Source organism: Mercenaria mercenaria, chromosome 16, assembly GCF_021730395.1.
Source record: "Mercenaria mercenaria strain notata chromosome 16, MADL_Memer_1, whole genome shotgun sequence".
Classification (NCBI taxonomy): Eukaryota; Metazoa; Mollusca; class Bivalvia; order Venerida; family Veneridae; genus Mercenaria; species Mercenaria mercenaria.
Window position 1 is genome coordinate 18,748,380 of NC_069376.1, and position 26,349 is coordinate 18,774,728.

Below are 26,349 nucleotides of genomic sequence, written 5' to 3' on the forward strand. Positions count from 1 at the left end.
ATATAGTATAGGTATTCCAGAAAAGTGAACTTAAACAAAAAACAACCAAGAAATACTGACTTTCTAAGTACAACAAGAGCCATGTTAGACATGGCCAATCCCCCCGCCGGGCATATAATAATTGAAGGCTAAAGTTCCTGGTAAGTTTGTGTCTGAAAGTATTTTTTTTTTTTTGGGGAGAAGCTTTGAAAAACTGTTTAGTTGTGGTCCACATCACGGGTTTTAAAGATGTGGAGGAAAGAATTATTCAGTGGTGAAGTGGTTTACTGCTAAATTTTATTAATTTTCATGAACAGTATAGCTGTATGATGTTTTTCTATATGGCTACTGTAAAAAGAAGGAATGGAAAGCTAACAGGGAAAAAGAGTGCCAGAATGTCACAATATATGCCCGTCACAGCAAATTTCTTTACTCTAGCAGCTGTATTTGCAAATGGAATTTTAATTTTGTGGTTGTTTAGTAATCATTGTAAGTCTTTTGTTTTTCTAAGTCCACAAAAAAACTCCTTACCAGGTAGAGATGTCTTAAAATACACCTAAAATTGGAAAGTAACATCCAGGTTGTACCACAGAAAAGTGGTCTTGTTTTTTCCCTGTGGTCAATTATAAAAATGTTACAACATAAGTTATTTATAGTAACAACTAATGGAAGTTAATCTTTAAAAAACAAAAAAAAATTGTAACTCCACACAAAAATCTTTACTAGGTAGAGATTGGTCAAAATACACCTCAAAATTGGATGTAGCATGCATGTTGTACTACTGAAAAGTGGTCTCGATTTTTTCCTACGACTAGTAATGAAAAAGTTACAATAAAAGCTATTTAAAGTAACAACAAAGGGAAGTAATTCTAAACAAGAGCACCGCCTTGCGGGTGCTGACGCTCACCTGATTTTTTTTGTATAATAGAAATATTGTCCTACCCATGATTTTCTAAGTCTAAAAAGGATCATCATTCTTGCAAAAAGCAGGATAGAGTTATGTTTCTTGATGTACAGTGTCCAATTATGATTGTGAAAAACTGTTGCAAGTTTTAAAGCAATAGCTTTGATAGTTTATGAGAAAAGTTGACTTAAACATAATACTCAACCAAGAAAATGATTTTCTAAGTCCAAAAGGGGCAATAATTATTGCAAAAAGCAGGATGGAGTTATGTTGCTTGCTGTACAGGGTCAGCTTATGATGGTGAACAAGTGTTGCAAGTTTCAAAGCAATAGCTTTGATAGTTTAAGAGAAAAAGTTGACCTAAACATAAAACTTAACCAAGAAATCTGATATTTTCTAAGTCCAAAAGGGGCCATAAATCTTGCAAAAAGCAGGATGGAGTTATGTTTCTTGCTGTACAGGGTCAGCTTATGATGGTGAACAAGTGTTGCAAGTTTCAAAGCAATAGCTTTGATAGTTTAGGAGAAAAGTTGACCTAAACATAAACTTAACCAAGAAAACTGATTTTCTAAGTCCAAAAGGGGCAATAATTCTTGCAAAAAGCAAGATGGAGTTATGTTTCTTGATGTACAGGGTCTGCTTATGATGGTGAACAAGTATTCCAAGTTTCAAAGCAATAGCTTTGATAGTTTAGGAGAAAAGTTGACCTAAACATAAAACTTAACCAAGAAATCTGATATTTTCTAAGTACAAAAGGGGCCATAAATCTTGCAAAAAGCAAGATGGAGTTATGTTTCTTGCTATACAGGGTCAGCTTATGATGGTGAACAAGTCTTCCAAGTTTCAAAGCAATAGCTTTGATAGTTTAGGAGAAAAGCTGACCTAAACATAAAACTTAACCAGGCAACGCCGACGCAGACGCCGACAACCGCTCAAGTGATGACAATAACTCATCATTTTTTTTCAAAAAATCAGATGAGCTAAAAAGGGAACTGCGCATGACACTTCGTCTCATGATGGTGTATAATTGTGCCAAGTTACATCAAAATCCCTCCATGCATGAAGAAGAAATGCTTCGGACAAAGTCATTCTTGTATCTGACCTTTGGCCTCTAAGTGTGTCCTTGACCTTAGACCTAGGGACCTGGATCTTGCGCACGACACTCTGTCTTGCGGTGGTGAACATTTGTGCCAAGTTATATCAAAATCCCTCTATGCATGAAGAAGAAGTGCTCCGGACAAGGTTTTCATTCTTGTATCCTTTGACCTCTCAGTGTGACCTTGACCTTGGAACTAGGGACTTGGTTCTTGCGCACGACACTCCATCTTGTGGTGGTGAACATTTGTGCCAAGATATATCAAAATCCCTCCATGCAGGAAAAAGATATGCTGCAGACATCTTTTTTTAAGAAAATATGATAAAGGGGAATAACTCAAAAAGTAGGCAAGGTAGAGTTATTGTTCTTGCACACTGCACTTCCTCCTAATGTGTTCTATCAGTGTATGAAGTTTGAAGCAAATCCCTCCAGTACTTTTGGAGTTATGCTCTGGACAAATTTTTTAAAGAAAATATGATAAAGGGGAATAACTCAAAAAATAGGCAGGGTAGAGTTATTGTTCTTGCACACTGCACTTCCTCCTAATGTGTTCTATCAGTGTATGAAGTTTGAAGGAAATCCCTCCAGTACTTCTGGAGTTATGCTCCAGACAAAATTTTTTAAGAAAATATGTGAAGGGGAATAACTCAAAAAATAGGCAAGGTAGAGTTATTGTTCTTGCACACTGCACTTCCTCCCAATGTGTTCTATCAGTGTATGAAGTCTGAAGAAAATCCCTCCAGTACTTTTGGAGTTATGCTCCGGACAAAATTGTTTAAGAAAATATGATAAAGGGGAATAACTCAAAAAATAGGCAAGGTGGAGTTATTGTTCTTGCACACTGCACTTCCTCCCAATGTGTTCTATCAGTGTATGAAGTTTGAAGAAAATCCCTCCAGTACTTTTGGAGTTATGCTCCGGACAAAGATCGTTGCGGACGCACGCACGCACGCACGGAGAGCATTTCTAATATCCCCTTCGCCTTTGGCGGGGGGATAAAAAAGGGCCATAATTCTGACAGAATGCATGTTACATTTATGGCTCTTGGTTTACTTACTGTTCTAACGATGATAAACAAGTGTGAAAACTTTCAAAGCTGTAGCTCCTATAGTTTTTTGGGGAAAAGTTGAAGGCAACAGGTCTTCTTAATGAACATTTTTCTGCATTAAGCTTTATCTTATAAATTTTGGTAACCAAAATTTTCCGACATTACAGCATAAACAAGAGCACCGCCTTGCGGGTGCTGACGCTCATCTGATTTTTTTTGTATAATAGAAATATTGTCCTACCCATGATTTTCTAAGTCTAAAAAGGGCCATCATTCTTGCAAAAAGCAGGATAGAGTTATGTTTCTTGATGTACAGTGTCCACTTATGATGGTGAAAAACTGTTGCAAGTTTTAAAGCAATAGCTTTGATAGTTTATGAGAAAAGTTGACTTAAACATAATATTCAACCAAGAAAATGATTTTTCTAAGTCCAAAAGGGGCAATAATTATTGCAAAAAGCAGGATGGAGTTATGTTGCTTGCTTTACAGGGTCAGCTTATGATGGTGAACAACAGTTGCAAGTTTTAAAGCAATAGCTTTGATGGTTTAAGAGAAAAAGTTGACCTAAACATAAAACTTAACCAAGAAATCTGATATTTTCTAAGTCCAAAAGGGGCCATCATTCTTGCAAAAAGCAGGATGGAGTTATGTTTCTTGCTGTACAGGGTCCACTTATGATGGTGAAAAACTGGTGCAAGTTTTAAAGCAATAGCTTTGATAGTTTAGGATAAAAGTTGACCTAAACATAAAATTTAACCAAAAAAACTGATTTTCTAAGTCCAAAAGGGGCAATAATTCTTGCAAAAAGCAAGATGGAGTTATGTTTCTTGATGTACAGGGTCTGCTTATGATGGTGAACAAGTATTCCAAGTTTCAAAGCAATAGCTTTGATAGTTTAGGAGAAAAGTTGACCTAAACATAAAACTTAACCAAGAAATCTGATATTTTCTAAGTACAAAAGGGGCCATAAATCTTGCAAAATAAAAGATGGAGTTATGTTTCTTGCTATACAGGGTCAGCTTATGATGGTGAACAAGTATTCCAAGTTTCAAAGCAATAGCTTTGATAGTTTAGGAGAAAAGCTGACCTAAACATAAAACTTAACCAAGCAACGCCGACGCCGACAACCGCTCAAGTGATGACAATAACTCATCATTTTTTTTCAAAAAATCAGATGAGCTAAAAATGAAATTCACCACCTGTAACATTTACAAACATTTTGCAACATGCCTTCATAATTTCTACAGGAAACACTGCATGACCTTTAACCCCGGTTTACAGGGTTAGAATATTCTACTTGCGGTCTAGCTAGTACCAGAAATTTCAATCTGCAAGGTAACGACTTTACTGCAGTATTGTTCCAACATTTTTGACAGAAATTCATACTCCTGGTCATTTTTTTTCACTGACATTTTTCCAAGTCAAAAAGAAATTAAGACTGTAATCAAAAACTTTAGATATCACCATTTGATTAAAATCTTCAAACCAGTCAAACAGTATGCACACTGGTTAAAAAAGTCATCGAACTGCCACTTTGTAAACACCATCAATTAATTCCTATTAAAAGCAGATCGAAATCTTGAAGCTGAAGGAATGAATTTCCGTTTCAATTTTTGCCCTTGCAAAAGTCTGCACATGTAGGGAAATATTACCTGCATTTTTTCATTTTCCACTTTAGCATACAAGTGCTAAATTCAAGCTCTGGTTTCACATAAAAATTACCATCTCATTATCAAAGAAAATCCTTAGCTGCTAATAAAGTTACTATTTCAATATTTACATTTAAACCTACCCTTCCTCCGTACTGGATTTTTGGTGGGTTCAAGACTCGGCCATGAACGTCCACCATCTGTGGTATAATACTGATGCCAAACGTCTGGAGGTATGGGTCTGAGTTGAAGTTTGCTTTACGTACCTACACAAAGAAACAAGTAACAATTATTTTGTTATTCTGTTGGGCTTAACGTCGCACCTACACAATTATAGCTCATACGGTGACTTTCCAGCTTTGATGGTATAGGAAGACCACAGGTGCACCTCCGTGCATTATTTCATCACGAGAAGCCACCTGAGTAGAACCACTGACCTTCCATAAGCCAGTTGGTTGACTTCCTCACATGAAGAATCTTACACCCCAAGGAGGTTTCCAACTGATATTAGTCAGGAGCAAGTATTCTATGTCAGTGACCTTCACGATTCGGCCACAGACATACAGTAAGATGTATCTTCAAAAGGACACCATAAGATAATACATGTCAAAGCCTGTAAGATAGCTCCAAAGGGTTATGTATACTCACCACTCTGACAGTGTAATTTGATGCCACTTACTCATTCCACAAAATTTAAAGGTATAAAAAACCCAAATTTCATATCTGAAGATATGACAATTACTACATCTAGTTTGTGTAAATATGAAAGTTCATGTGTATAATCAATACAATGCAGCAGTTTTAAGATAGTAAAAATGTGTTAACTGTATAGCTAAATACAGTATAAATGTGTTCTACCATTAAACAACAGGAAGTATTCTAAGAAACTAGTGCTATGTAGCTCTATATACATTAATTTATATATGGAGTAAATTTAAATACATCTGATGAAAATTTTCTACATTTGAAGTAAATATTTAAAGACAAAATATTCTAATGAAAGATGGGCACTGGATATCATTAATCTCAATCCAAAAACATCACTCCAATTCATTTCCTAACATGAAATTTTTTGTTCATTTAAACGTAAAATGACTGTTTTGTCAGCCGCACAATATTGAGATTTAGAGACAACTTACAAGATTATTGATTTCCTTCTCTCTGTCTGGAGCCGACCTGGCCGTTGCCTACAATTAATTAACGTACAATTAGCTATACATAAACATATACATTATGGTGGTTAACACTTCTGAGCACTCTTGCATGCAGAGGTAAATCTTATATATTGATAGAAACATTATCTATACTATTTTCAGTTTGGTTCTCTTTTCTTCTGGACTGATAAAAAAGTTTTCTCCCAATAGTTCAGGCTCGAATCTGGGATGCTTTTTTTCCCCTGGCTAATGCAAGGAAACAAATTCTCTTCATTTGCCTTGCCTTTTATTTATCAGTTTGTTCATGCATATTTGCTCAATGTTTAATTTACAACAATATTGGTATATTATATAAAGCAACATCATTTACTTGAACATTCAGATTTCTTCTTTCAACAAACATGTTTTAATTTTAAAAGTATGACCAAAACTAATGAGGTAAAAGGCACGTGTCTCTCTCATTCCTGAGATATTTTATCAAAATTATTTCTCTTTGTGTTTCTTTCTTATATTATTACAAGAAGAAACATTTTGTATGTCATATGTTGTTGCTTTTTTTCCACAAAACTGTGCTTTTGAAAAATACAAAGTATATAGTACATTTATCATATAAACTGTATCAGACATGCTTGCACATATTACATGGATATCTACCGTACGTCCATTTGGTGCAACACAACATACTGTTAAATTTGAAAATTTAATACAGACATGGAATTTTTTCAAAGAAAAAAAGTATCAAAATTTTAACTGTATTTTCACTGGTTAATTACTGAAGTGTTGATAAGAAAAGAGATGTTACATTGACAGGTCATTTCAAAGGCAAACAATACCCACTCCTACAGTTTTTAACAATGAAAGAAAAACCAATTTTGTTACTATAAATAATATTCTGTGAAGAATGTTTCAGAAAAGAAAAATAAACCACATTCAAAAGATGCAATAAAAACAAGTTGAAATATTCTATATTTTATTTATTTATTTTGTTGGGTTTAACGTCGCACCGACACAATTTTAGGTCATATGGCGACTTTCCAGCTTTAATGGTGGAGGAAGACCCCAGGTGCCCCTCCGTACATAATTTCATCACGAGCGGGCACCTGGGTAGAACCACCAACCTTCCGTAAGCCAGCTGGATGGCTTCCTCACTTGAAGAATTCTACGCCTCAAATGAGGTTTCGAACCCTCATCGATGAGGGGCAAGTGGTTTGAAGTCAACGACTCTAACCACTCGGCCACGGAGGCCCCGAAATATTCTATAACAAAGCAATATTACAGAAAAATATATAATCAATTAGTTTGTTTTCTTATTACATTATTGATTCAGCATTTCGTTTGTTGAATATCTTGTGGGTTTTTTTTTTTTTTTTTGCTTAACATCACTAAAACACAAGTTTATATGGTGACTTTCCAGCTTTTGATGGAGGAAGACAATGGGCTCCCCTCCGAGCATTACTACAGGCAGAATCAAGCACCTGGGTAGAACCATCAACTATCCGCAAGCCAGCTGGCTATGTTGAACCTCTATACAACTAAATCAACACAAAAACAGAAGCAAAAACAAGCAAATTATCACAGCACACAATCTAATTAGCATTATCACAGGTCTATCCGTTAGCATTATCACAGGTCTATCTGTTAGCATTATCGCAGGTCTATCAGTTAGCATTATCACAGGTCTATCTCGTATATGATGATTGATGGGCAACATGAAAAACTGTTCGTATGATTTCCTAAACTTTGATGTTTAAATTGCAAAGTTAATAGTCAAAAACTTTCTTGGAGAACATGACTAGTTATAAATATCGGTCTTGCTTTTTTTTTCTTTTTTTTTTTTGTCTTGAACTGCCTGCGAGTTTACAGAGATGTTTTCAATCTGACAGGCAGAATCACTATGTTCCTTATATTCCAAGAAGCTCTAGCTAGCACCTGCTAAGTATTAGAAACTCAAAACCTCATAAGATGAAACAAATGAGAGAGAATGGTATTAAAGACACTGTGTCTATGCAAGCATCTGGCCAACTGGTTCTGACCCTTGACCCTCCAACTCCCTTCAGACATACAAGGCCTTCAGAAGTAAAACTTTTACAGTACGAAAAACCTGGCCAAATCAACAAAATCCAAGGTAAAGAAAATACTCTAAGCTCTTAGCTGGCATTTATCGTCTAGCTGTCTATGTCACACTATACCTGTAAGTGAAGATTACAGTCATGACCCCGGCAACCCAAGTAAATATCCGTTAACTCACAGAAACACGAAATGTCCCAAGGGACCCAATAGAATATGTATTAACTCACAAAAAAACAGAGTTATGTTGCTGGCAACCCAAGAAAATATCTTTCAAATTACAGAAACACATTCATGATCCAAGAAACCAAAATAAATATCCATTAACACACAGAAAAACAGTCATGACCCTGGCAACCCAAGTGCATATGCACTTACTCAAAGAAAATGAGTATTGACTTGCCCAAACCCAGTTAATATCCATTAAATTGCAGAATGTTGAGGGTGATACAAGTAAATATCTATTAACTCACAGAAACAGGACCTCCCAAACCCAAGTTAATATCCAATAATCCACAGAAACGCAGAAGTCATGTCCAGGGTGAACCAAGTTATTATCTATTCATTCTCAGAAACAAAAGTCATGTGCCTGGCAACCCAAGTAAATATACAGTAACTCACTGAAACAGTCATGTCCCCAGCAATCCAAGTAAATAGAAGCACAGGCTCATGACTCAAGTGACCCAAGCAAATATAAATTATTTCAAAGGAACAGTCTCTTAACCCTGATAATTTAGTACAATTGACTGCTCTGTCATTCAATTTAAGCAACAGCATTTATTATTCAAAGGAGTGTTCACTAAATATTTACCGACAGAATAGCGAACAGTGCAGACCATGATCAGCCTGCACGAATGTGCAGACTGATCCTGGTCTGCACTGGCCACAAAGGCAAAATCACTTCTTGCCAGCAGGCTGAAGGTTACTATACTCACATTGTGTATATTTAGGCCATTTCAATATACATTGGTTATGGCAAAGTTCAGAACTCTGTCAGCCATCAAGCAATGTGCAAGAAGATTCAATGTGCATCAAATCTTTAAGCATGGGCAGGAACATATGTAAAGCACCTGTGTAGCGCGACCTCAATTTTTCAAGACAGACGGATAGTGTCCCAAGTATCCACACGTCGAGAAAGAATTTTATCTCGAATCAGGATTTCAAACCAAAGACACCAAGATTATGCCAAAAGAAGTACAAAACCTTTCTAACTGGACGGAGGGTGTCCACATCAAAGAATTAAAAGAATATAGGAATATACTATCACTTGTGTGCTGTGATTAAAGGGTAACTTATTTGAGAAACCTTGATCATGGTCGATGTCTGGTTGTCTGTTAACTTCTTTATACATCTTTGGCCTCCAACAACATTGCACACCTGTAAATACAAATGAAATACATTTACAGACACTGCTAATGCTTGAAAATTGTAAAGAATTTTGTTTTTTGCTTTTAGTGAACAGATGAACTTGTCTAAGCAGCCATCTTTATTAACCCTTAGCCTGCTGGCAGCAAGTGATTCTGCCTTTGCGACCAGTGCAGACCAAGATCAGCCTGCACATCCGTGCAGTCTGATCATAGTCTGCACTGTTCGCTATTCAGTCAGTATCTTTTTGGCAAGGACCCCTTTTAACAGTTAATGGAACTCTCCGAATTGAAAGATGGACAAGTTCATTATAGAAATTTAGCAGGGTAAGGGTTAAGCAGCTACTTGCCTTAAGCAGCAAGTCAATTAACTTCCCAATATGTTTTAATTTCAACTTAAGCAGCTGCCCTTATTTAAGCAGGCTGTTTGCTCGGCTCCCTTGACTGACTGCTTTATACAAGTTTTTATACTGATTAATCTAAATTTTATTGTACTAGATTTTCAAGGTTTATGGATCATTCTCAAAATCTTTTGTATGGGAATGTTTATGATTCAGATTCTGAACAGAACTAGTACCCTACAAACTGAGTGGCTAACATTTCACTTTTAGCTAAGTTATTATAAACAGTAATAAGACATACTTAGCAACTGCAAAAACCACTATTACATATCACACTTAACTCTTCACATTTATTTCCTCATAAACTTATAAAAAGCTCAGGGTCCAGTTGTTCGAAACATTAACGGGCTGTTAAACTAACCGCCTGTTAAATTTCAGTTCAAAATACTGTGTGTGTTTGTTTGGGTTTAACGTCTTTTTCAACAATTTTTCAGTCATATAAACGACGGTGTCTACTTTTGTAGCAGTGAGCACAATGCCCATTTTTATAGTGCTGCCTCACTGGAATATCACGCCGTAGACACGTGGCATGATACCCCACCCAGTCACATTATACTGACACCGGGCTGACCAGTCCTAGCACTATCCCCTTAATGCTGAGCACCAATCGAGGAAGCTGCTAGTACCATTTTTTACGTCTTTGGTATGACGCGGCCGGGGATCGAACCCACGACCTCCCGCACTCGAAGCGGACGCTCTACCACTAGGCTACCGAGGCGATATGTTCAAAATACTAACCTTCAGGGCTTCGGAAATTTGCCGGTTTGTCGGTTTTGGACCGATTTTTGACTTTTCAGACCGATTCGTGAAGTGAAAAAACGAAAAAAATCGGTCCCGTAAAAATGGAGAAAAGTATAAATTTCGGTCTGATATCTCAATACACGATCACCTGCCAAGTAGGAAATTGTTGGTCGCACCTTCAGATAATCAATAAACAAGTCAATCGGTCTGATTGTCACTTTGATAATCGGTCCGTAATTAGCGCGTGACGCAATCAGTGCTCGCGCGGCACATCCTTTAATGTTTGCAGACAGCCGACTGCGATGTATTAAACATTTTTGACTGGTTTCCTAACGTTTCTGACTGGATCCAAATCATTTCGACGGAGATCCACTTCTTTTATTTAGAATCCGACGGATGGTTTATTTCAAAAGGCTATGTTTGATCACGGTAATCAAAGAAGTATAAAATACATTATTTTTTATAGCTCTTTGCGGTAACAAACAAATGGTGGCTGCATTTAATCAAAGGGCTATAATTGTACATTATAGGTCTTTGATTTAATGAGACATCACACGGAAAACCGATAAAAATAATTTTTATAATTACTTGATTTGAAAAAATTACATGATTCATTTGTTGGGGCTCCTGTTGAAACAAATGCAGAAAATCGTCTTTGCAACCCAACTGTACAAAAAAGAAAAAAATGGACGGGCAACCACGAATGATAAAGAAAACTGGAGTGGCACTGTTTATCAAATCGGTCTTTTAAAAAACGTTTCAAAATGAAATTTTGTTTACATCAGAAGAGCACATATAACAACAAAATGTAGTTGCTTACTGAAGTACAACGTAAGTGAAAAGAAATATCCGTGGCCAACCCGCGTGACGTGTTGGTACTATACATGCGGGAAATTTGATCTCAGCGTTCAAATAACGTACACATTCGGTCCGCGGCAGAGTATTCTTTAAATACTGAGGCTGTTTAGCAGAGAATATGTGTCGTGTAACTCACTTTGACACATTGTATTTTATAGAATTCCGTCAAAGAATGAGGAAACATCACAAAGTATCTGCCGTGTATAAGGTATCGAAGTCACGTGCGTTGGCTTTTAGACTAGTTACGCACACGGTGTCAATGCCTCGTATTATCTCGGAAAAACATCGAAATTTAAACAAAGTAACGATCACACATAACACTGAATAACTGTCTTCATCGTATGGTAAAGCGCGGTGACTGGTAACTCAGTTTTAATGCATGACATGCTTATTTCTTTACCCTATCACGTTTTACAAAATATGTAATATTGGGAATGCGATGGGTGGGGTCAGGATTTTCGTTTCGGACCGATTGAGTTACCAAAATTTCCGGAGCCCTGCTAACCTTGGTGGGAAACACTAGTATGTTTTCATTTTACTGTAAAGACGTTTTAGTGTTCATAATCCTTAACTCGTACATTTGTTTTTCTAAGTTTTCTAAAATGTCAAATATAACTCTAAAAGTTAATCGACTGTAAGCTTAATCGCCTGTTAAAGTTTCGAACAACTGGGCTCTGTTTGTTACTTATTAAACAATCATCGCCACCAAGTGATTTCTCATCTGATTTACAATGGGTCAGAGTTCAGATGCAAAGGAAGCAACCCTTTGTTGGTGAAGAAAGACCCCAGGTGTCCCTCCCTGCATTATTTCATCACCAGTGGGCACCTGGGTAGAACCACCGACCTTCCGTAAGCCAGCTGGATGACTACCTCACATGAAGAATTCAACGTCGCGGAGTAAGGCTCGAATCCACATCGATGCGGGGCAAGTGATTTGAATTAAGCAACCGTAACCACTTGGCCACGGAGACCCCTTCATTAGTGTAACTGACCAAAAATCAAGGAACAGAGGATTAAGATGGCTTACTTCAAGGGGTAGATATGTATGTTTTTGTTCTTGTCCTACTTGTAGACATGGTAGATGTGGGTAATTCAACTTCATCTTGTACCTCTCTAGGAAATATCTGGCCACTGTACACTCCACAGTCTGCCCTGAATCCAGCTGCAGTGGGAAACTGAAACAAAAATTTCAAATCATCACAATGCAATTCTCGCCTGTTTTTTAATTGTTTTTAATTGTGATTTTCCCCTTCTAACTGGCCCTTCGAACATTCTCAGTGCTGACAAAAAACTGTATCATATTTCTATATTCAAGATTCTTCCTTTAGTCTAGTTGGTATTTTTAATATATGTATATTAGTATATTCTAAATATAATTATATGTCACTTTGGTGTCTGCTAAAAAAATGTCAGGTGAATTAATCAGGTCTCTCCCTACTCGTTCAATATACATGGGTATGAACAGAATGTTTGGTAAGAGTTTTACCTACATTTATGTAGACCTACACTGGATAAAAACGATGATATTCTAAAATTTGGCACATCAAATTTGATGCTCATTAAAATGCAATAGAATAATCTCCTGTACAATATACATTCTTGTATAAGTATAAATCTGATCTCCTCTGATATCTCAGTTGTGAATGGCTGGTATTTAACTCGACTACTATTTCTGGATCTAATAGAATCAGAGGTAGACAAATCTTGCCTTCTGTCAAATGGCCACAAGGAACATAGGTATGCCTTAGTAGGAGGTTCAGTGGTTCCTGGACTGGTCTACAAATGCCAGCAATTAAGGTTTGGTTTGTGGTTGCTGCCGATATCCAAGCTTCACTGGCAGCTGATTTATTTAAACTTGTACTTTTTTGTTGTAGTTTCAGCCTAGACTGGATGCTGGTGAGGTATATATGACACCTACGGATGTGTCTTGACTGGAATCAAGTTGTTCCAATTATTCCAGATAGGGACTTTAGTCAACTATCCATGCCAAACAAGAAACATTCACACTGCCTTGCTTGGGGATCCAACTGGTGACCTCACTCTGAAGTCTTGTGCATTTTCGACCGAGTTGACGGGGATAACCTGCTTACAAATCTGAATCTACATTTGTGACAGCATCTTCGCTATGTATCAGACTCTGAAAACCAAAACTGAACTTACGACTGTGTCTGTGCTGGTCTACGTGTTACATTGCATACCCTGTACTTTCTTTTCATGTTTCCACAGTGTGTGATCTCCACCTTCAAACCTGTAATATATTCACAGTACTTTTCAATTTCCCGACATAGGGATGAAATTAACCAAAAACCTCAAACTTTTAACAAAATTACTATTTTTACATATACTTGACCAAATCTTGACATTTATTTTATATCTTTGCTTTCCTAAAGTGGAAATCAGCTTAAAAGACGGAGAATCACATCCCAGCAAAAACAGGTCGTTTTTGTGTTTCCGTTAAACTGTTTCTAAATTTTTATTCCTTAACCTAGTTCCTACACTTAGGGGACAATGTATTGTCAATTAAGAGATGCATGACAATAAGCACTGTTGTTGACTGGTCTATACATAATTCTGCTTGGCTAAACTCAAAATTTGGAAGAAACAACAGCTGTCACTAATGGTGACAAATGCCCCTGCAGCACCTTGATCTTTGACCTGGTGACCTTGACTTTTGACCCCAGTCAGTAGGGGTTGTGTACTCAATAAGTACTATCAGCATGTGATGTTTGAAGGTCCTGGGTGCGGTGGTTCGCAAGTAAAAGGCCTTCATGCAAAAAGTTAATGTTGGCCCCTGTGACCTTGACCTTTGACCCCAAAGTCAGTAGGGGCCGTGTACTCAATAAGTACTATCAGCATGTGAAGTTTGAAGGTCCTGGGTGCAGCGGTTCGCGAGTAAAGTGCCTTCATGCAAAAAAATAATGTTGGCCTCTGTGACCTTGACCTTTGACCCAGTGATCCCAAAGTCAGTAGGGGTCATGTACTTAATAAGTACTATCAGCATGTGAAGTTTGAAGGTCCGGGGTGCAGCGGTTCGCGAGTAAAGAGCCTTCATGTAAAAAGTTAACATTGGCCCCTGTGACCTTGCCCTTTAACCTAGTGACCCCAAAGTCAGTACGGATCGTGTACTTAATAAGTACTATCAGCATGTGAAGTTTGAAAGTCCTGTGGTTTGCAAGGTGACCCCGAAGTCAGTAGGGGTAGTGTACTCAATAAGTACTATCAGCATGTGAAATTCGAAGGTCCTGGGTGCAGCGGTTCGCGAGTAAAGAGCCTTCATGCAAAAAGTTAACTGCCCCTGCGACCTTGACCTTTGATCTGGTGACCCCAAAGTCACCAGGGATCGTGTACTTAATAAGTACTATCAGCATGTGAAGTTTGAAGGTCCTGAGTGCAGTGGTTCGCTAGTAAAGTGTCTTCATGCAAAAAGTTAACATTGTGACAAACGTACGAACGAACAAACAAACTAACGAACTGACGGACAGTTGAAAACTAATATGCTCTTGAATTTATTTATTATGTCATGTAACAAACACTTATCATTCTTTTTTGTATAAATTTCCGGTTGAGAATCCAAACTAATGGCCTCAATCCTTTGGATCTTTGGCAATAGTTTTGACTATTCACTTGCAGGCCTTTCAATATATGTGTTTTGGTTAATCTGGGCAGAAAACAGGAACAAACAATTAGCAGGAAAATACTGAAAATCTGGAAGTTGATAACAAAATAGGTTTACCTCTTATTTCTTTAGTGAACTTCACTCTTTGTGAATCAGTGAGTGGACGTTTTTGTTCTGACATATCTTTCATGTCTAATACCTCACACATAAACTCTATCACCGGCTGTGCTTTGTAAAATGCTGTTGCTGACACTGGAAAACACAAAAACACACAAAGTTAATAACCTTCCAAGTACTGTTCTTTTACCTGACCCACTGAAATTTGGGTAGGTGTGCATGTAATTTTTTCTTTTCTCCTTTTTTTCATTCTAATTTTTACTTCATGGAAAAAGTGTCATAAAAGGTGAATATAGATGAGCTATAAATCAACTTCTATGAATGGATTTTAACAAATTATACCAAAACATATCTAAAATTCACTTCTGAGAAAAATAAATCAAGATGACAGAAAAAGCAACAATAGGGTCAGAGCTCAATATTAATTTGTTTGGTTGGATTTAACATCACACTGACATATTTAGTGGTTATATATTGACTTTCCATCTTTTGACGGTGGAGGGAGACACCAGGTGCCCCCTCCAGACATTATTTCATTCAGAGTAACTGCTTAGAAACACCGACCTGTAGCCAGCTGGATGGCTTCCTCGCACAAAAAATTCTATGCCTAATGCAAGACTCAAACCCACATTGGTAAGGTGCAAATAATTTAAAGTCAGCAAACTTAACCACTTGACCACTAAGGTTCCTCTCAATTTTAAGGTATTTTGGGTAAACCCTAGTATTTTTGTGTTTGGCTTAATAAAATACTGGTTATTATAAATGGTGAAACCTTACCATCAATATTAAGCATCATTTTCCACAGTGAAGGCCGTACACTCTGATGGAAACCGAACCACACCTCCCTGCCACCTCCTAGGGGATGGTCGTAGCCCTCTGGCGGTGAGAAAAACGAACGGCCAACTGGTGTGTAACTAAAATATACAAACATTGAAACATATACCGTAATCCTTCGATTACAATACACACATTTTTTACCAATTTTCCCATTTCCACTAAGGAGTGTGTCATATAGGGTGTCAAACAGTTTTTCCCAGCTTTGAAACACCGCAAACGCCAGACAAATTTTGGTCAGCCGGTAGTGTTTATATTTTTGATTACCTCCTACTGAAGAGCATTTTCATCAGCTGGGTCTAAAAGCAAGTACCGGACCGAAAGGGACCTGACCTACGGTGATAAAATGTTGGTTTTAAATTTTAGTGTTTCTAATTATTATCATTATTGTTTTCTTTCAGGGGCTACTTTAATAAATAAATTGCATTTAAAACAGTTGAAAGTTTCTTTAACTCTCGGTCAATTATTCTAATCAATGCGATCGGCCGTATATTGTTACACAAACCACTGATTAAGAGTGATTTTCACCTTTTGGTGTGCCCATTATTATGAGGTTTGTTTGCACATTCAGAGCAAAAAGTCAAAAGTGTATTCTGGAATCCTTATTCTGGACATATATCTTGAATACTAGTGAACCAGTCAGCAGAAATAATGAACCAGTCAGAAGAAATAGCCAACCGTGTCAAACATCTAACTAAATTTTGATATCTTTTTTCTTTACGATTTTCAACTAAGTTACATTTAGCTGTTAAAATAAGTCATTCCACGTGACAGAATGCTGCAATAAAAACATGATTAAATCTACACCAAAGCAATAACATATATTTTGAATAAAAAAATAATGGCCGCCATGCAAAGCATATAGTGCATCTGTACAGTGAAATACCGCTTGCTCCAGCATTGATGGCTCAGGCAGTTCATGTGGCCCAAAGCTGTCTATCTTAAGATCCCAAAAAAAACCCTGACTTACTCAATCCTTTTCCTCATTTTTCCACACAACCTCGAGCAATCAAGCACTATACGGTATGGTTGATTATTTAAAAATAATCCCCCCCCCCCCCCCCCAGCTTGACAAAGTTATGGGATTATATAATCTTATGACAATCCTGACCTCAATTTGACTTCGACCGTAATGTCTGTATTTGAGGGATCTTAGTATGTGCCAACTTTTGGACAAGTCAGAGGCATTCCCTCTTCTTCAATATAAATTTTCTAACAAACACGTTTCCAATCAGTAAGTGGACAAAATCCTAATTCCCGAACTTGCCAATGCTAGGATATGCATACTAGCATATAGAGGACTTAGAGCGATATCTGCTACTATTTCTATTTACAGATAGACCCGTTTCGCTCTAAGTCCTCGATATGCATGTAAATATATGTATGGAATTCACTACAGCAGCAAGTAGTGGGTAAAAATGAAACATATTAATTAATTATAGTTAAATATGAGAACAAACAATCAGCTGTGTTAGTAATGTGTAACACTATATAACATGCAACATAACATACATATATACTTAACATTCACTTTTGGAAACCAGACTTTCAAATGAGCGAACAGTATTTATTTTAGTCTACCGAGGCCTAATTTGGCACCAATTCTGTCTCCAAAAACTTTTTATGCCCATTGTTGACAAAAATTCCATTTAAAAACAGATTAATCAAGAAAGTTTTTTATTACAAGGCAACTTTCCCTGTACTTTTGTTGTTCCTGTAACATACAAATGCTGCACACCAACAAATGAACTTGACATGGTGTCAGACAGTTGTCACTAAAAACATATATCTGAACCCACAACCTGCTGTCTGGTGGTCTTGTGGTTAACATACTAAGCAGAAAAGGCAAACACAAGATATTTTAACCCACTAAGCCATATCTGCAGGCTATTTAACACTAACTTTCATTTGAAAATTGTAGTTTCCATTACAATTTGTGACAAAAAACAAGCACTTACATACAAAAAATGAGAAAGTTACAGTGTTCTTGGTTCATATGTATTTCACCTGACTTACTTCATGCTCGGGAGGTGTCGCATGACAACGTCCAGTGCCTGCGTCGACTCTATAGGGATGCTCTGACACCGCCCATTTAGTGCGTCCTCCAATGCACTCAAACTAACCTGACCAATCCATCGTATTGTTACTTTAAAAATTCTATCCTTGCCTTCCCCCGGGAGAGTTAACTCAAGTTCCACCTGAGAAAATGTACATAAAACAAACAACCACTTAACGACAAACAACACAAGCTGTTAGTGTTTTGTGTGTGAGGTTTTCAAACAAGGGAAGTTACTCACGTTAGACTTGGCAAATGTCGCATTATGACATCAAGGGCTTGGACAGATTCAAAAGGGATGGGAAGCCCTCTGCCCTCGAGGGCTTCCTCCAGTGCGTATAGGGAAACTTGCGCCATCCATTTTATTTGTATGGTAAACACCCGGTCTTTCCCTTCTCCGGGTAACGTAACCTCAAGCTCAATCTAAGGAAAAACAGAGAAACAGCAATTATTACATACGTATTTTCAATCTCTGTGTATTCACAATAGGACTTGAGATGTCAGTATTTTTCCATACTGACGATGAATTTCATATTTGGTGCGTGACGTCGTTTTTATGTGTCGTCTCGTTGAGTTGTTTATCTACCGCGATAATTTTCATTTCAACTTTGGCTATAGGACGATTTATTCCTCTTTATGATATAACCATAAACGAGAAAATGCGTATGTAATAAAAAGATCATTAGCTTTGCATTGAGAAATATGCACTATTTCTCTCGCGGAACGATACCACACTCTCAAGTTGCGCAATATCTCTGCTGCAGAACTTGTGCATATTTCTCGTTACAAATCTATTAACCTATAATCGTGTCCAGTATAATTTTCTTCTACACCCGGAGAAATGAAATACATACATCGCATACAAACCAATCCATATTCTCAGCATTTACCCGCCACCTTTGAAATATAAAGATTTATAAGAGGGATGACCAACAATTTTTTTGTAAATATTTAAAATATTTCACCTTGACCTACATTTTATAAAGACACACATTCTGAAAAAAGTTTTATGAAGATTAGGTATAACATGTGCCTCAAGTGTGTTAACAAGGTTTTTCTGTGATATGACCAAATAACCTAGTTTCAGACCTAAGGTGACCTATTTTTAAACTAACTGCCATAGAGACAAATATTCTGACAAAGACTTGTAGATGAAGAGCTGGTAGAAAATGTGGCCTGACCAGTGTACATTAGATTTTTCTTTAAAATCACTTTTCTTTAGATAACATGCTTTCAAACCTGACCAAAATTTCACACAAAAACAATCCGACCATATTTCATGAAAATCAGGAAGAATTTCATTAAAATTATTTTCTAAGATTTGACCTTGTAACCTAGTTATTGACCTCAGGAACTGATCCCAATATATAAACAAACAAGAAAATACTGGTAAAACAGATGGAAGCTCCCCGAAAAATTGCATCTTAAAAGCTCAAATTCATCGACTGGGAAAATATGAAATGAAAGGGCTCAACACAAATATGGCAAGTATTTTCTTTTTGTAAGATGTACAATATGTTGAATGCCATGAAAGTGTATGAAAATTGTAATATGTACTTTCTTCCCTTGTAGAAACACTATCTTGATATCAATATACAACAGACAAATTTCTTAATGGCAACAAAAAGGAGAAATTTTTTAGCTATCAGGAAATAAAAGCTGTTTGGATGTAAACTGCCTTAATTATAAATATTTAATGATCGTTAAATATATTGCTCTATGGTGTATTGGTCAAGACAGCCAAAAAGTTTCTATTACCACGGCGGCATAGGTTTGATTCCCGACTCGGGCATCTTTTTTTTTCATATCTCATTGGAAATCCAAGGCTTTTTCTGTCCATTATATTGACTGATCCATTTCTGTTTAGTTCGAAATTCTATACTATCTTTCCTCACGAGAGAAAAGGAAAAATAGCCTTTTCTCAATGGAGAAAAGTTTGAGAGCCAGTAATTTGCCTCTTACCTTATCTTTGCCAATAGGCAGTGGGTCTCTACTGTACAGGTTTTTCCTTCCATCAAATACAGGTTTAGCTCCCTGAAAAATCTTTGTTCCATATGCGTTTACCATTGTCTCAATGATCTCTCTGAAATGTAATAACAAAATTTTGATTCATCGCACAGCACCCTACTTTCTTTTCAATTATTGGAATAATACAGGTAATTATCATGAAAATATTTAATTTCGTAGGCATGAAGTTTTATAGTTTTGGCTGAAATGGCTATCAAATAGGGTAATGAATCTGTGGATTTTAAGTTTTCAGTGTTAAATTAAAAGGGATTTGTGTGTTCAAAACGGTATAATTTTCTGGACTGATACCGTCACAAATTCAAGGAAAATTCGCCCGCATGAATCTTTAGTGATTTTTTTCACAGTTCAAAAAACAGCTCATGAATATTTTGAAGATCATCAACATTTTGAGTAATTACGGTACCTGTTGACCCGACGGGGACACTTGTCTGGGGTGATGGAGATGTCATAGTGGTGAATGACACCTTTAGGTATTCTCACTTGAAAATGGTTAGCACGTAGAAGGATTGGACGTCCATCAGTCCCAGTGTTGGGTCTTGGTGGGCAGGTAAAATCTGGTGGTGCAGGAACTGGTGGTCCAGGTGGGCCTGGTGCCGGAGGTGGAAGCATATCCGACGGCAGCCCAGGGAATGGCAGACTTGGTGGTGGTACTGAAATTATAACAAACAGCATAAACCAATACTACGAAAGCTCAAATCGTCTTCTTACTGACAAAATGTGTTAAAAAAAGTAATTAATTTATTACGTAAATAAGTAAGTAATGACTATTTCTAGATGTTACACACTGGGTTCTCCTATTTACCATGTGGCCTCAAAGTTATAAGGTAAAACTGTAAGCACTGCAACAGAATAAACGAGCCACACCATGAACAAACCAATATAGTGCATTTGCTACCAGCATTGATCCAGACCAGACTGATGCGCAGTCTGGTCAGGATCCATGCTGTTCGCTAACAAAGCCTATTGCAATTAGAGGAACCGTTAGCGAACAGCATGGATCCTGACCAGACTGCGCGGATGCGTAGGCTGGTCTGGATCCATGCTGTTCGCAAATGTACTATATTGGTTTTCGGCGCGGCTCAAACTAATTTACATTTCAACGGAAGCAATAAAACTAATTTTCGTCAAGTTACATAAAAACAGAACTAACACTGGCACTCAAAGATTGTTTTCTGTTTTGCACAGTTTTTCTATTTCTACAGTGTATCAATTACATAAAGGTGGACGGTTAACCTAACCAGTGTTCCGGGAATCGTGACCTGTACAAATCTGGTCTCAGTAAGCAACTGCGAACTTCTCTACACGATCAGAGGTGGAGGACAAAATTTAATGATTTCATAGTGGCTTCTAACAAATCGTCACAGAATACTTGCCTTGATATAGAACACATGGCCCTATGATAAGAAATCTCCAGTCTTCTTACTGAGCCAAGCCAGTGGGATGGTTACATTAAAACTTTCAACATTCTCAGGTAACTAAACAGTATTACATTTGATTAAACTTAAACACAAATAGGTTTTTGTTTTGCCCATATAATTTATAAAGAAGACATTCAAACATATTTTCTCAGCAATCACAAGAGACAAGAATGAAAGTTTTTAAAAATCATACATTTCCAACTTAAAACCAACTACATACCATCTGATTGCACTGGAGGAAACACAAATGGTGACTGGCCTGAAAAACAACAACAACAGCAACGCAATTAGTAAATAATCCCAAATTAAATTTTAACAATCCAATACTAGTATACAGCAAGATCTTGACTTAGGAACTGTGTAAAAATACTTCTGTAATGTAAATCATATCAAAATATGATTTCTAAAAATTAAGAAAAAAATTATCTGTCATGATTATGAGGCAAGGCAAAAGTTCTAAGTATTTTACAAACAGCAAAAGGGCACAATGTTTTTTACAGACTTAAGATGAGAAAAAAAATCTATATTATGTAAACGTGTGTACAATCATAAGTGCGGAACTGAAGATGTGCAGGCTGTATTGAAGAGTTCAGGCCCCAAACTATTAAACCCTCTTTTCTGCACTCAGCCCATTTATGTGGTTTGTTATCACATCGCACAAAGTGGACAAGACAGGACTGGACCAGGTGTCCCTTTATGTCAATGGAGTTATCCACTTTTTTGCATCGAGGTGACGCTATATATTACAATTCATTATTTCTTTGTATGTCAACCAATTAAAGAAAGGCTGAATATATCTGTCTGTTCAAACAATGGAAAACTCAATTTTCCATCCTACCTAACATGATTGTACACGCAAATTTTACCATTAAACATATATTATGCCCATCTTTCTCTAAGATATTTTGTCATCATGATCATAGGATATTGTTTTATCAGGGCTTAAGCTAGGCTAAGATTTTAGGGAGAAGTCACTTCTCCCTCAGGTAAGATTAGGGAGAAGTGGAGAGATTTTAGGGAGAAGTGGCGGGATTTTAGGGAAAACGTGGAAAGATTTTAACACCATGACATGCAAGCTTAAAAAGGAACTAAATATGCTTAATATAATGTTACTATTTTTATTATTCCCTGTCTTTTTTACAAAGTCTATTAATTTAAAGGAAATAACAAATTCACTGAAAATGTCAGTGATTGTGTTTTCTTATCATTTTTAACCTTGTGAATCTAATGTGATTATATAAACTGCAAATTCAAGTTTTTTTTCACTCTTGCAATGATTGTCCAAACCAAGAAAACCCTTTAAATATGAATACAATTAAAATTTTTTTAATCCATATCGGCAAAAAAAAAAATAAATCAAGCTCCCAGTGCTAATGCACTCAAAGTAACAAGTATGTGAATTAAATACATGTCAATAGCGGTGACATCACTATGACATCACACTGAATACACGTCTTCTTTGATCTGCTGGTGTCTCTTTGATAGGCTAACTGGTGTCGGCACACATTAAAAGAAACAGTTGTCAAACAGGTTTAACCCAGTTTCTGATGGCAGGTGTCAAAAATTTGTGTAAATTTCAGTTAGGTTAATATTTTAGTCACAGAAAGTGTCAGTGATAATATTATGTTTCTAAAGTTTGGGTTTTGAAAAATACGAGTAAAATTAAGTGGATTTAAGGAAATTATTCGAGCCAAACACGGTAAGATACTTTCTAAAGGTCAAAAAGAATGTGTAAGCTTATGTAATATAAATCCCTACTGCTTTGTTTATCAACAGTCAGTTTACAAAACAAGTGGCACCTTCGCACTTCTCCGTAATCTGAAGTAGGCGGAGCTTAAATTATGCCATCGTGTATTCCAGTCAAGTGTCAACAGGCCGATAGCGGATAACTGGAGGAGTGTGGATAATAAAATCGGGCGACTTGAATATCGCTTTGATGTTGGATTAGAGCGAAGTGGGGAGCTACAAAGCGACTATTTCGCTCAAGTCGCTCCCTAGCTCAAGCCCTGGTTTTATATCTAGAAAATCTTCATCAAATATATTTAACTGGGCTAAATATCTAAACGAATTATGCTTAAAGAGCTGCAAGTATAATACAAGAGCACCGCCTTGCGGGTGCTGACGCTCATCTGATTTTTTTTGTATAATAGAAATATTGTCCTACCCATGATTTTCTAAGTCTAAAAAGGGCCATCATTCTTGCAAAAAGCAGGATAGAGTTATGTTTCTTGATGTACAGTGTCCACTTATGATTGTGAAAAACTGTTGCAAGTTTTAAAGCAATAGCTTTGATAGTTTATGAGAAAAGTTGCCTTAAACATAATACTCAACCAAGAAAATGATTTTCTAAGTCCAAAAGGGGCAATAATTATTGCAAAAAGCAGGATGGAGTTATGTTGCTTGCTGTACAGGGTCAGCTTATGATGGTGAACAAGTGTTGCAAGTTTCAAAGCAATAGCTTTGATAGTTTAAGAGAAAAAGTTGACCTAAACATAAAACTTAACCAAGAAATCTGATATTTTCTAAGTCCAAAAGGGGCCATAAATCTTGCAAAAAGCAGGATGGAGTTATGTTTCTTGCTGTACAGGGTCAGCTTATGATGGTGAACAAGTGTTGCAAGTTATAAAGCAATAGCTTTGATAGTTTAGGATAAAAGCTGACCTAAACATAAAACTTAACCAAGAAAACTGATTTTCTAAGTCCAAAAGGGGCAATAATTCTTGCAAAAAGCAAGATGGAGTTATGTTTCTTGATGTACAGGGTCTGCTTATGATGGTGAACAAGTATTCCAAGTTTCAAAGCAATAGCTTTGATAGTTTAGGAGAAAAGTTGACCTAAACATAAAACTTAACCAAGAAATCTGATATTTTCTAAGTACAAAAGGGGCCATAAATCTTGCAAAAAGCAAGATGGAGTTATGTTTCTTGCTATACTGGGTCAGCTTATGATGGTGAACAAGTCTTCCAAGTTTCAAAGCAATAGCTTTGATAGTTTAGGAGAAAAGCTGACCTAAACATAAAACTTAACCAGGCAACGCCGACGCCGACAACCGCTCAAGTGATGACAATAACTCATCATTTTTTTTCAAAAAATCAGATGAGCTAAAAATGTTATTTAGTTACAGCCTTTCATTATAAGAACTTCCAGTTTTTATAGTGGCATTACATTTCTGTAGTATATATACATAATATTATACAAGTGTAGTATTTGTAACTCAAGTTTATACACAATACAACATTATTATTCCATGTTTACACATCATATAATAATTATTCGTATTTTTAAGTATAGTATCAGATTTGGGCATAATATATCTTTAAAAATTGTACAGTTAGTTTAAGCTAGCTAGGCTACAGTTATACATGTAAGTTAAATCTATAGCATGCACCGGAGTATCTTTCTGAACAAGGAAATTTATAGATTAGATCATTCCTGAAAATGAAAACTCATGAAAAAGGAAGAAAACTTATAAAATTAAAGAACTACCATCACTGACTGTAAACCACAGAGTGACAAGATTTCACATTTACAATGAACATACAATATCGTATTTGTATATGCATGATATGACCAAGCAAAACTCTGCTAAGTGCTTCTTTAATAAATGTATAAATTTATAAGTCTTTGAACATTTTCACTCTGGTCACTTGATACATACTTAGAAATGTTCAACACACAATACTTATATAGATTCTATCTAAAAACAAGTGTTTTTTCTTGGAACTGTTTTGTATTTCAACTTTCTTAAAATTATTTACATGAGATTAATTTATCATGTCTGCACAAGAAAATGTTTATTGCATTCACTTAAAGAAACAGTTATGCAGTTTCTGTACTGAGGTTGTGAAATGTTATAGAATTGAAATTACTATGATTGTAATAACTGAAACAAAAGGAACTAGAGCTGTCACAGAGTGAGGAATAATACCACCACAATACTGCATGGCAACTATTAGAGAAATGGCCACAGTAAGGTGTACCTGGGTGTCAGTGTGTAATGGCCACAAGAAGGTGTACCTGTGTCACAGTGTGTAATGGCCACAAGAAGGTGTACCTGTGTCACAGTGTGTAAACCATGAGTTTGACAAATTTTAAGTTGGAAAGGGGCCATAACTACGTCAAAAATTCATGGTTCGTAGGCAAAGTCGAACTTGACCTGTATTGTACAAAAAAAATATTTAAATCTGTCAAGCCTTTCATGAGTAATTGTCAGGAAACCATGAAAACCAATGGACCAACCATCAAGCTCACTCCTATATACCCACCCAAACACTTTGTTTGTGGGGGTATAAAAAAAAACATCCTGTCTTAAGCTTAAGATAAATTTCAGAGCAGCAGCAGACAGCAGTTATTCAAGAATATTAATTGTTGCTGTTTTTCTTTATATCAAAAGAGTATATATATGGAAACAATGTCAAAACACATACACGTAGAATGATGAATTATTAGGGGAAAAAAGCTTTTCAAACGCAACCTATCTCAAACTTACCATTTTCATGAAACACAAAAACAAAAGAGGAACAAATATCATAATCCTATATACATGGTATAGAAATTTTAAATAAAAACACTTTGTAAACTGTATTTGTTAATGTCACATTGCAATAATTGATTTTAACTGAATTTCTTGCATTGAAAATCCTGTCTGCAATTCATAAAGCTGTTATACAGAGTTTGTTCAAGTCTGCGTAGCTTTCAGGCAGCAGCCAATGGAACTTAAACCAAAGTTTTAATTACAATTAAACATTTCACCATTCTTAAACCCTTGTACCGTTATGCTAGACAAAAGTGTACCACAGTGAACACCAATGCCAAAGGTTTAGCTCTAGAGTATATGAAAAATCAGCACCAAAATGGAAAGTTCTACACAGTCTAGCTAAACATCTTCTGGCAATTGCATTGTTTGAAAAAAAAAAGCTATTACATGTACATGTGTATCTAAATCTTGTGTACAGAGAAGTTGTGATTCATATAATACTGCTTTATCAGTATACTGTGAAATCACTAATATTCGTGAGG

At 36.4% G+C, this 26,349-nt stretch overlaps 1 protein-coding gene across 11 annotated transcripts in view; it reads right to left on the minus strand.

The window, feature by feature from the left end:
* LOC123540098 (protein argonaute-2-like) overlaps window positions 1-26,349 on the minus strand; it is a 55,388-nt gene that overhangs the window by 22,859 nt on the left and 6,180 nt on the right. For 5 of the 11 annotated variants that reach the window (XM_053526264.1, XM_053526254.1, XM_053526257.1 and 2 more), the window contains 11 exons: window positions 21,551-21,589; window positions 20,316-20,562; window positions 19,847-19,967; window positions 18,126-18,307; window positions 15,772-15,908; window positions 14,995-15,129; window positions 13,422-13,509; window positions 12,289-12,436; window positions 9,203-9,274; window positions 5,816-5,863; window positions 4,808-4,942 (listed from right to left, as the gene is read on the minus strand). In XM_053526264.1, the coding sequence (XP_053382239.1) occupies window positions 4,808-4,942; window positions 5,816-5,863; window positions 9,203-9,274; window positions 12,289-12,436; window positions 13,422-13,509; window positions 14,995-15,129; window positions 15,772-15,908; window positions 18,126-18,307; window positions 19,847-19,967; window positions 20,316-20,562; window positions 21,551-21,589 (1,352 nt within the window). Of the gene's footprint in view, window positions 1-4,807; window positions 4,943-5,815; window positions 5,864-9,202; window positions 9,275-12,288; window positions 12,437-13,421; window positions 13,510-14,994; window positions 15,130-15,771; window positions 15,909-17,844; window positions 18,027-18,125; window positions 18,308-19,846; window positions 19,968-20,315; window positions 20,563-21,550; window positions 21,590-26,349 lie in introns of all 11 variants that reach the window. The other 6 variants (XM_053526261.1, XM_053526259.1, XM_053526262.1 and 3 more) reach the window with 3 other exon arrangements.